The 12077-nt window shown below is 45.7% G+C and overlaps 1 protein-coding gene across 1 annotated transcript; it reads right to left on the bottom strand.

The window, feature by feature from the left end:
* Window positions 1–1536: 1536 nt before the first annotated feature.
* Window positions 1537–11801, bottom strand: LOC123399832 (ADP-ribosylation factor GTPase-activating protein AGD3-like). Its single transcript, XM_045094214.1, has 19 exons — window positions 11339–11801; window positions 10336–10412; window positions 10113–10213; window positions 9250–9320; window positions 9101–9163; window positions 8968–9012; window positions 8379–8444; window positions 8254–8301; window positions 8069–8164; window positions 7942–7983; window positions 5472–5687; window positions 5239–5370; window positions 4909–5130; window positions 4615–4701; window positions 4195–4536; window positions 3660–3802; window positions 3474–3570; window positions 2349–2848; window positions 1537–2092 (listed from the first exon to the last, which is right to left on the bottom strand). The coding sequence occupies exons 1-19, from the start codon at window positions 11381–11383 to the stop codon at window positions 1978–1980; spliced, it is 2508 nt and encodes an 835-aa protein (XP_044950149.1). The 5' UTR covers window positions 11384–11801; the 3' UTR covers window positions 1537–1977.
* Between the last annotated feature and the right edge of the window lie 276 nt (window positions 11802–12077).

Below are 12077 nucleotides of genomic sequence, written 5' to 3' on the forward strand. Positions count from 1 at the left end.
AGCCAGGAGGCCTTCCGCCGCCCCCGCCTGTCGTCAGCGACGAGGACCAACAGGCTGAGGCTGCCTACCAGGCGGCGCTCGCAGCTGTTCTCTGCGACAGTGAGGAGGAAGCGCGACGCAGGGCCGACTAGACGAAGAGGCGGCGTACCAGCAGCAGCTCGCGGAGGCCATCGCGCTGTCGGCTGCCGGCGACTGCGTCGTGCCACCTCCGTCGAAGCCTGAGCCCACAAAGTCATGGGAGGTCTACCAGTGGACCGGCGTCGTCCACGAGTTCGTCACTGCACCGCTCATTTGGCTGGGCGCCACGCCGTAGCAGGAGCAAGCCTACCCCGAACACTGGAAGGAGCAGCACCTGCGGGCGAAGCCCGCCGAAGGCCTTCGGCTGATGGAGCTGGAGAAGGAGGTGGAGGAGGAACGACGGGAGGCGGACGCGGAGGAGCGTGCCCATGCTGCTGCGCTGCCACCGCCACCAGCACAGCCCGCGCCAGCGGGACAGACGATGGAGGCGCAGGCAGCTGCGTTCTGGAACACGACGTTCCCCTGGACCGGCCTTCCGCGTACGCTGGTTGACCTCACCGGCCCGATGACGACGACAACAACGCCTAGGGCTGCCCTCGTAGTTTTAGGGTTTTTTATGTTTAATTAATGTAATGCGGACAGGTAGACTCTCACCGGCCTTCGTGACCGGTTTCTAATGTTTAATTATGCATTTATGTTTTTTTCGCACGCTGGCAAAAATAAATCCGACCAACGTAGGGCGCATGTGCCGATCCGATCCATTTGCCGAAGCGGACGTTCTGCTTGGCCGACCCAAACGGACAAAATCGCCGTCCGTTTGGGTTGGCCCGTTGGAGCTGCTCTAACACCCAAGGTTTGGATGATTCTCGTGGATGGCGAGGTAAAGTTGAGACCCTCCCGTCATCGTCGGCAAGGCCGTCGTCTTCTTCCTTGGCGAGCGACACCATGTTCCATGCAGGCGCGGCACAGAACTGCACCCAGCCAGCCAACCAAGCCTATGCGACCCCGACGACGACGGCGAGCAGTCCCCTCCCCGGCATTGACATTTGCGCGGGCGTGTCAGGGCTCCCCTGTTGCTGATGCGCGACGGCTCCTGGTCCTGGACCGGCGTCGATGGATCGTCTCGGCCAGAGCGCCAGTCCGAACGCTGTAGCCGTGGGGCAGCCACGGACGTACGTACGTGCATGTAGCTCGACAGCGTCCTCACGCTCTGGGCGAGCCGAGCCCTGTCGCCGCACAGCCACGGCCACAGCCTTGGTAGAAAGCTATGATTGGATGCGTCAGCGGCGTGGCGTGCGTACGTGAGAGCGAGGCCGATCCCCCTCCCTCCCCTCCCGCTAGACTGGAGGGTCACCCGGCGCACTGCTCGGCAACAGAGGCGCCACTGCAAAGCTCATCGTAAGAAGCAGTGCTGCGAGCTGCCACGGGTTTTGGGACGGGCAGAGCATGTATGTATGCGCGGTGCAGGGTCAGCAACAGCGTGGTTTTTGCTCTCTTGTGTTTCGAACCATCAACACGGGGCCAAACCAACGCCTGTATAAATCACATCCATGGTACATGGGCATCAACCAACACTATATACACACGCATCATCATCGTCGTCGGATCCGGGCCGGGCACTCTGGGTCCGGCGCCATGTACAAACTTACAGCGGCATCATCTACCATCATCATCTGCTTGCAAACAAAAACCCGGCAAAACCACAATACATAGGGGGGTAGGGGGGTGGATGGTATCTCTCACGCTAAAACGGGGTAGGGGCAGAGGGAGGGAGGGAACGGGTCCCCTGGCTCCATAAGACTAGCTATAATACTGTTCTTCATGGCACGAGCTGGGATCGGAGATCGGCGAGGCGAGCTTGGAGCTGTGCCCGTTGAGCAGCAGGAGAAGAAGGCGCATCAGAGCGCGGCAAGCGTGCCCTGCTGAACCGAATGTCTAGCTACTGGATGGATCGTCTATCTACCTGGGGTCTTCTAACAATACAAGAATCTCTTCGTCGTCGATGGTCCCGCTGTCAATGGCATACTGTAATGATGTTCTACCCTCGCGGTCGGTGGCCTGCGAGTCAGCACCCCTGCGCGTGCACACAACAACAGTTAAGGCCTGCACACATACTGATACTATAGGCACCGAAATGTAAAGCTTATAACAAAAGTACCGCCCTATATTCTACTCCCTCCGTTCCTAAATATAAGTCTTTTTTAAGGTTTCACCAGGGGACTACATACAAAAGTCTTTTTAGAGTATAGATTCATTCATTTTAGTCCCTTAATGAAATCTTTAAAAAGACTTATATTTAGTAACGAAGGGAGTAAGTATTACAGGTATACCTGGAGAGGAGCAGCTTGGCATGCACGCGTCTTCCTTTCAAAATGCTGTGATGAAGCGGTGTTCGGCCTCTAGAATCTGTGCAATTCACACTGGCTCCATACTGCAAGAGTAGTTCAACCATGCCAATATCCGCAACACGGCACGCCAGGTGAAGCAGAGATAAACCCTCCGCACAGCCATCCAATTCATCTGTTCGTGCGCTTGTGCTCGCAGGAGAAAGAGAACTCCTGGGAGAAATCTTCTCAACCGTACCGCGATCAAAGCATCTAGAGCTACCATTTGACGGCGAAGACGGTTGCTCTTGTAAGAGAAGCGCTTTTCCAAGAGTCAAGGCCGAACTAAATGATGTCTGCCCATAAGTTAGATTTACATCCGCGTTCGATCGCACTATCAGACTGTACACCTCCATCTTGTTGTTGGAACTTACGTGATCCCACATCTGTTGTGCTAGCTGAGTCTCATCCATACTGTGCTTCCGTACAAAATCTTTCTCAGCATACTGGAATATTTAAGAAATATAATCATTATCAGCAACTCAACATCACTGGGCATATTACAAATGGAAGTATCCCTTATACCTTTCACATCAACAATGAATAGATGTATTGTTTTTGTCTTGGCACAAATTCATACAACACATATGAGTTTAATCTCATTCTCACCAACTTCACCTACAATTTTCTCTAGTTCTCTACCTTCCCGCTCCCAATTTCCCTAAAACCACGTATCGTAGAAATGAAATAATCATTTTAAGATGTATGTATTGCTCTTGATTTGCATGTGAAGGTTGTATCTCATGCAAGATACTGTTTCCTCCCATTTATTTTCCCTCTCCATCTCACAGAAATAGCAAATGGAAGCCTTTCAGATGCAAGAATTACTATGCACTCTCTAAACCAATGTGTTCTTTTCCAAGGAAGACAATTGGTCGAAGCAATAACAAATTAACAATTGTGTCCAAAGAAGACTAGGTTTATGGCCATTTCATAAGATCATTCTGTCCAATGAATGTGGTTGCCGATACCAGTAACTGGCACGTGATTCTTGAAATTGCATTCTGCAGACTACTAATTCTTTGCTCACAAAGTAAAGTACACTGAAACAATAGGCAAACAATAAAGTACCTTGGCATGAATGAATTTTTCCTTCAGAGAGATAGGGTCCGACTGTTTAGGCTTTCTGACAGCCAAGTTATCTGGCGTGTTCTCAATTCCATCAGTTCTGCAAAACAGCAAAATTTGCAAGTTAGCATGATACTACGACAATAGTGACTTAGATTTTTTGTATAGTCACAAAAAGCATCGATTTACCTTACAGCATCACCATGATCAACACTGCTTGATGAAGTTAACATTTCCTCCCAGATAGTGTTGGCAAATGTGTTGCCTAAAGACTGGAAGAGATTGATTACAGATGGCTCCCACACCCTGACATCAAGTGTCAGAGACCTTACCTGCCAATACAAGATACTGTTTAGATAAAGTGCAGAGCCTGATTCACTTTTAACAATTAAAGTTCAGACTGCTAATCAAATTAACGATGAATTCATGTTATGAGTTACAAAATACAAAATCTAAAATGACATGATTTTACAAAAATGGGTGGATGAAGTAGACATACTGCTCCCCAAAATTCCCTAGTTTTCCTATTAAATATGCAGCTATTGCAACTCAGTTTCTGGTTTGCAATGCAAAAACAAATGGGACACCCAATCATGCGCATATACACAACTATCATTCCATTGTTCCTGCGCATTAATAAACTTACGCAAAACAAACAATATATATACGTTTGATATTTGTAAGGATTTTGAGTTGAAAACTGTCAAGAATATCGCCTGTTCACCTTAGATATATGCACACCAAGATTTCTGTGTACACCAGAACATTCTATGCATACAAGGACTCCGAGGTTTAGGGATGCCCAATCAGGCTCTGCAGCACCGCAATCAGCACAAACATCATTGCCAACCACCTTCCTAAGCAATTCAATTGGCTTGTCAGGTCTCATGCTGGTTCGGTGATGTTGTGTGACTCTGGAAGAGTGCTCAAAATACCCACTTCCTGAGTTCTTTTCCATCATAAAATCTTCACTCATGGAATGATCAAGTTCTGTTGAGCTACTGAAAGAACTACTTTCGCTGTTTGTTCGATGATGGCCACTGCCCTTAGGGCTCAGCAGTAGACGCTGAAACAAATTATATCCGTGTTAAGAAAATCAAATTTGGATATGTAAATAATTGCACAAAAGTCACTCAGCACTAACCCTCTCAGGGGATTGGGAGCTCAACAAAGAAGCAATGACACCGGTGATCTTCTCAATCCAATCCATCTGATCCATTGCACTCTCTGCCTGCCCAAGAATAGGTGCATGTCTGAATCAACTAACTAGACAACAAGCAACTTGGCATCTATTAATGGTGTCATTACTTTCTTTGCAGGTATCATATAACATCATTCTATGCAACAACAACAAACAACAACAACCAAGTCTTTCAGTAATATCATTCTATGCCTAAAAGAAAAATACAGACAACAGGTTTCTATTTAGACTGAATACCTGCAGTGTGTAGTTTTTTGTGGGCGAAATTATTCTGAAGCAGAACCTTAGATCCGATTGATCTGCGTCAACTTTAATGGTTGATGTTAGCAGGTTTACTGTATGCCGTGCTACAGACTTCTCATCATGCACACCGCCATGGTAATGAGATGAGAACCATCTGCTAAGCAACCCAGAGCCATGCTCAGTGGGAGTGCTACTTCGTTGGTTAGAATAACCACTCTGCAAGATCGAAAACAGGGAAAATTAATGGGATGATGTGAGCAGAAACAAACCCAAAGCATTTCAATAATATCATGCCAAATTGAGTACATGTTAGGGGGGACTTACAGATGGTCTACTGTTTTGCTTGCGGTAGTAATACAACATTCCACGATTATCAAGGACAAAGAACCTCCTTTTCCAGTCGCCTCTCAAATTCGAAGAACGCTTTGAGAGATAGCCTTGCCGAATAGTCTGAACCTGAAAATAAGTATACACTTTTGAACATCACATGCATTTACTGAACGAACACCTTCCTACAAGCATGAATCCAAATTTCCAAGTCAACCAGAATGTGCTACCTTTCCCTTTGAAGCTGACTGCATGACGGCTTCAATCATCTTATGTGAACTTCGGCCAATTGCTTGTATTCCATCACCATTAGGGGAATCAGTCATCCCGTTTGGCGACCACCGACTTTCCCGGTCAATTTGCCTTTTGAACTCTTGCATCCTCTCTACAAGAGCAGCTTGCTCGTAGTTGGACCTTTCTCTTGATTGCTGTGCATAAGCAAGAACCTGCAAAAGGAGAATCCATGGTGTTAAAACAAACATTTGTTACCAAGAAAAAACAAGCAGGCACAGGAAGTATGCGCAGAATATTGGTGGATTCAGTAACCAAAACGTTGCACTGTACTTCATTAAATCATTAAAAAATGGTTTGGGCAAGTGTTTTCCACTGCAATTTGCACAACTAAATGACAAGTTAATTTAGAAATGAAGCAACTCGAACCGGACTATCTGACTCCTAATCGTGGGGGTAATTCTCACTGCAGTGGCCATGACCAAATGAGACGCATTTTTGCAATAAATATTTGAAATTGGACCATCTAATGTGTTTTGTGCGTTTCCCCATCAAGGTGCCGAGAGGCCTCGGAGACATATTGATAATATGGCTAACTAAGCTTTTCAACCTCATTTTTCGGGCAAACAAGATGCCGAAGAATGGATGTACTCCCTCCGATCCATATTACTTGTTTTAGAATTGTCTAGATACGGATGTATCTAACACTAAAACATGCCTACATACATTTGTATCTAGACAAATCTAAGACAAGTAAAATGGATCGGAGGGAGTAGTAGAGTATATCAGTACCAATCTACAATAACAAGGGAGGTGTTCAAAGTTGCACTAATTACCATGGAATTAAGTTGATGAGCCATACAATGAAGCTATGGGAGAGACATTGAGCACTGGTTAAGAAGAATGACAAGCGGGGCCAAAAATCAGTCTGGTTTTATGTTTGGGAAGTCGTACGACAGCTTATGGAGCGATACAGGGAGCAAAAGAAGGACCTGCATATGGTGTTTATTGACTTGAAGAAGGCCTAAGATAATATACCGTGGCATGTCATGTGCTGGGCCTTGGAGAAACACAAAGTCCCAACAAAGTACACTACCCTCAACAAGGACATGTACGATAATGTTGTGACAAGTGTTCAAATAAGTGGTGGTGACATTGATGACTTTCCAATCAAAATAGGACTACACCAAGGGTCAGCTTTGATCCCTTATCTTTTTGCTTTGGTGATGGATGAGGTCACAAGGGATATACCCCATGGTGTATGCTCTTTGCGTATGATGTGGTGCTAGTCGAAGATAGTTGGGTATGGGTAAATAGAAAGTTAGAGCTGTGGAGACAGACTTTGGAACAAAAGGTTTTAGGCTTATATAGAACTAAAACTGATTTCATGAGGTGCGGTTTCAGTACTACTAGGCAAGGTTTTCGAGTCGCGACTCATGCGAGTCGCTCAAGGGTAGTGACTCGGAAGGAGTCGAGCTTGTAGTTGCGACTAGCCGCGACTCGCTCTTCGAGTCAACACTAAGTTGAGTCGACCTTTTTGTTGCGACTCATCGACTAGTCGACGACTGGTCGCGACTAGTCGAGCAACTCGAAATCCATGCTACTAGGCACGAGGAGGAGGAGGTTAGCCTCGGTGGGCAGGTGGTACCTCAGAAGGACACCTTTCAATATTTGGGTCAATGTTGCAGAAGGATGGTGATATCGTTGAAGATGAGATACATCAAATCAAAGTTGGATGGATGAAGTGGCGCCAAGCTTCTAGCATCCTCTGTGACAAGAGAATGCTACAAAAGCTAAAAGGCAGGTTCTATAGGATGGCGTTGAATGTTGGCCAACTAAAAGGTGGCATGTCCAACAATTAGGTATAGCATAGATGTGCATTTTGAGATGGATATGTGGCCACACAAGAAAGGACCGATTCTGGAATGAGGATATACGTGATAAGTGTTAGGGTAGCACTGATTGAAGAGAAGCTTGTCCAACATCGTTTGAGATGGTTTGGGCATATACAACACAAGCCTCGAGAAGCGCCAGTGCATAGCTGATAGTTAAGGTGTGCGGTCAATGTGAAGAGAGGTCAGGGTAGACCAAACTTGACATAGGAGGAGTCCTTTAAGGGAGATCTGAAGGACTGGAATATCACCAAAGAAGTAGCCATGGACAGGGGTGCATGGAAGCTAGCTATTCACATGCCAGAACCATGAGTTGGTTTTGAGGTCTTATGGGTTTCAATTCCAGCCTACCCCAACTTGTTTGAGACTGAAAGTCTTTGTTGTTATTGTTGTTGTTGAATGTGCGGATAACATGCAAGATTATAAGTTTATAACAATGGTGCACCGTGGAAGAGATTTTTTGCATCTCCACTAACTAGTACATATGTATTACTTCAATTACATAAACTAGCAGGGAACATTCACATGTGACGCTACAAAGAAAATGAAAAATAGAAAGTCACGGTTAAATAGTTACTTGATTGATATATGGTTCCATCTGATGGAGTAATTCATATCCCTGAAAAAACATCAGCAGATGAAGTTTGAATATCTTTTGTGCATAACCAAGAAATGTCCGAATGCAAATAATGACAAGCCAGTACTTGTTTGAAATAACGAAGATGTGCATCCATTGTCCCACTAACTGCCTCCAAAAATTCAAATCTTTTCTTAGCCTCAATGTTTGAAAGTGCAGTCACCTTTAGATAAGACAAACAAAAGGCATGTCAAATATATAATTACAGAAAACAGAACAGTGAATAGAGATACAGGGAAGTATTACACCTACCAGGTTGAAACGAGCTTGCTCAAATGAAGATCTGGCACTGTGGAGCTCCTGGTAACGTCACAAGCAAGTTGGTGATCATGCTTCTAGCAGAAGTTCAATAATATCAAATAAAGAAAGGAACTTACATCCTCAACTGCAGTTGCTATGTCTGTCCTTGTTCCTTTCTTCAAGGATAAATACCTCTCACGAGCCTGGGTGAGAAGACAAATCAGTCAATGAGAACCTTTATAAAAATAAACCCGACTTTTGTCAAAAATGCATCACCAACTGCAAATGATAGCATGCCGATCAACAGCAGAAATGGAATAAAGCTATCATATTGGTGCCACGGTGCAGTAAAATTATTCTCATGCAGCAAAATGCAGGTTCTGCTTAACCTAGATTAATCTTTACCATGGGTCACTGTTTTCCCAACTAGCAGTCAGTAGACAGAAAAATAACATAGAAATAGCATCTACACATTATGGCAAACAGAATCCTTCTGATTATAGTGAAAGTTAGCTATCATATTGGCAGGTTGACAGGAAAAGTGTAAAACAAACACCAAAACAAAAATGGGAGAATATATAGCTCTATCATTTTGTTCACAATAAGCCAACATATTGAACTTTGTTATTGTTGCCACGAGATTGAACCCATATGATACGAGCTTCAGAATCACCTTCAAGACATGTTTAATACTGTAACTTTGAAATGACCTCAAAACAGCATTACCTGGTCGTACAGAAGGCTAGCCTTGTCAAAACGCTTTCGAGCATCCTGATCAAAAGTTATCAAATTTAATGACAGGTCCATACCCAATGTGAACTTCTACAAGTAAGATGTTAGCAGAAAATTATGCCAGTACCTTCACATCATGCAAATCCATGTCCACAAACTGCAGCAACTTGTCATTTAGCATATGTTCAACCTATCAGAACAGTATACAAGAAGTTAGACCACCTAAACCTGAAGTTAAGCAAAAGGATGTGTGTGTATGTACATACAAATGTCTACCTGGGAGCGCAGAACTTCCTTGTATGTTCCGATTTCTCTCAAGGCAATTGTAAATTTGGTCATCACGGGTCCTGGACCAGAGGTACATGTCATAATTTATAGATAACTGGCCAATTGGAAACCAACAAGAAAAAACAATAAAGCGCTGATGAAACCTAGGTTATGGTGTCTTGTCATTTTCATTGATAAAAGCGCCCTTCAGTTCTCATTTAGCTATCACTGGGGTTTTTACACAGTGGCCATCAAAAGGTTATCATTTGGAAATTTCAGGCGTCATGTGACAGCGTTTAACCCAAAAGTTAACAGACTTGCATGCATGCGTGCTGCTTAAAATGCATTCTTGACCATTGGCATACTAGTGCTGGCTGTTCACTAGATATAGTAGTAGTATTATATTTCTCCTACTACTACTATGGCACTATGTACACATGCAACAACCAACAAGCAGATAAATGACAACAAACCGGCAAGGACTTCTAAAAAAATGGACGCCATGCAAACTGCTGTTGCAGCAAGAAAAAGGTAAAATGAACAGTCTAGCTGAAAAGCAAGATCTAGTACTTGAACCCTGCAACTATTGATAAGTTCGTATATATAATTGACTGCCTACAAACCAGCCTAGAAAACATTTTGGTGGCATAAATCTGTCTCAATCGATATAGTATTGGTACAATGGCAAACAAGCAATTTTAATGAACTCGTCTTGGTATCAGAATCCTGTCTAAAACGACACCTGAACAAGAGCCAGAGGTAGTATCCAGTTTTAACAAGCATGAAAACAAAAGAATGCTCAAATCAGTAAAATGAGTAAATGTCATAACAGAATTAAATAAATGTACTTGAATGACAATTATATTGCTAACCTCCAAAGGCAACACTGATTGGATCATTGTGACCGCCTCCAAATGCTTCTAGGGAACTTGCGAACGCAATATCTCCATCATATGCTTCGCCTAGCCCTTCACTGAAATGAAAGGGCAAATGCAAACATGTTCAATCCTCGATCGCACATAGCAACGCGCAAGCATAAAATAGGGAGTATAAAGGGGCGGTTGCCACTCAAATGAGATGTCAATGGTCACTTACGTGTATTTACGGCAACCTTTGTGGTACTTCAAGCATCTCTCTCTCAGCAATTCAGCACCTTCTTCAAGTGATTGCATCTATTTATTGAAGGAAAAAAAACAATTTAAACAGTGTCCGTCAATCAAACAAACTCTATTGACCCTTTTGGTATAAACCCAGAACAACCATTAAAAAGGCTAGATGCAAAGCAATTTGTACTCAGCGGAGCACACAAAAAATGAAAAAAAAATTGAAATAAAAGCACATGTATGATGTATCACATCAAACGCTCATCATTTTGCTGATTTGTGTATAGTCATTGATTTATCACTCATACAATTGCATAGATAAAGCTTGTCGAGTTGCTTGGCGAATAGCGAAAATTCTGATCCAACCAATCGTCCGATCCTACCAACAAGATATCAAGCAGCCAACAGTTTGTGTATAGCAAACATACCCTACACCAGCAATTCGAACCAAATTCTTGCATAAACAAGCAAGCATTGATCTCCCTTGCATCGAAACAAACTTTGAGCGATCAACGCACAGGCATGGCAAAATAAAACGAGTAACATCTAGCAGGATGGAGAATGCTATACAATTGCCCTGAGGAGCTCAGGTGGAACCTTTACTCACATGTCGTTAATATCAGAAAAGATTTAAAAATACAGTAAGACATACTAGCAGTCAGACCAAATCAACCAAAAGCAGACAAGAAACCTGCACATCACTGCCACAGACAGAGCCATACAGAAAGAGCTGCTTCAGTTACGAACGGTTCGAGGCGAGGCTACGCCGAGAGGGAGCAGACTTGCTGCACCCAATCTCATCGGTGCAGCAGCAAAAACAAGGACAGATCCAATCCATCGCCGGGAGCCCAGTCCGGGAGCCACGGGCGGCAAGCATTACACCGGAAAGAAGCTGCGGGCTTTCCCCGTCCCCCCCACACTCAACAGTCGTCTCCTCTTCCCAGACACGAAGCGGGCCATGAATCGAGATCCGACGAGTAGGGTGGCTGGCTCACCTGCTTCCTGAACATGGGCGAGTCATCGAGCCTGGTGAAATACATGTCTGCCACCCACGCCGCCGCCGCCGCCGCCGCCGTCACTCCAGCACCGCGTGCGTACGGGCTCCTACCTCCTCATGAACGCCCTCTCCGCAGCCTCCGCCCCAGCGAAACCCCGGCCGCCGACAACCCACCCACCCAGCCGCCGCCGCCGCCGCCACCTCGGAGCCACGGACCGGCCGCCTGCCTGCTTCCACCTCCTCCGGAGGCCGCGTGCAGCCTGGGGTGCGCGCTCGGATGACGCCGGCGAATCCCGGCGAGAAACCCTAGGCGGCGGCCGGAATCGGCGAAATGGCGGTGGGGGCGGAGGAACGGAATGGCGAGGGGGGGGGGGGGACAGGCGCACACAGAGGGTGTAAAGAGAAAAGAGGGTCGGAAAGAAAAAGAAAAATAACGGTGCGCTGCAGTTCGATTTTACTAATCTCTCGGGTTGATTAAGGAGGGTGGGGTGGGGGGATTAGGAGCTGATCGTGCGTGGTGGGCCTCGTGGGTGGGGAGGCGCGGGGCCCGGTGGCGGTGAGAGGGCGTTGGTGGGCCCGGTGCGTGTGGGGCGTGGGGTGGCGGTTTGGGGCTGGGAGGAGGCGGTCACCTGCCGGTGAGCGTAATGATGGGCCGGTTACATGTCTTTGACCGGGGAATTCTTCGCTTTTTTAAAATGGAATTGATGAGGGAATTGCCGCTGGTTCTGTGATCGTGT

This window comes from Hordeum vulgare, chromosome 5H (assembly GCF_904849725.1).
Source record: "Hordeum vulgare subsp. vulgare chromosome 5H, MorexV3_pseudomolecules_assembly, whole genome shotgun sequence".
In the NCBI taxonomy this organism is placed as follows: domain Eukaryota; kingdom Viridiplantae; phylum Streptophyta; class Magnoliopsida; order Poales; family Poaceae; genus Hordeum; species Hordeum vulgare.

Bases quoted from the DNA above. Each gene is read 5' to 3' on its own strand.
- LOC123399832 (XM_045094214.1), bottom strand. From the start codon at position 11,383: ATGTATTTCACCAGGCTCGATGACTCGCCCATGTTCAGGAAGCAG. The intron at 9,321-10,112 runs GTTAGCAATATA...CCTCTGGTCCAG, and splicing joins AATCAGTGTTGCCTTTGGAG to GACCCGTGATGACCAAATTT. The intron at 2,093-2,348 runs GTATACCTGTAA...GTGCACGCGCAG, and splicing joins GCCAAGCTGCTCCTCTCCAG to GGGTGCTGACTCGCAGGCCA.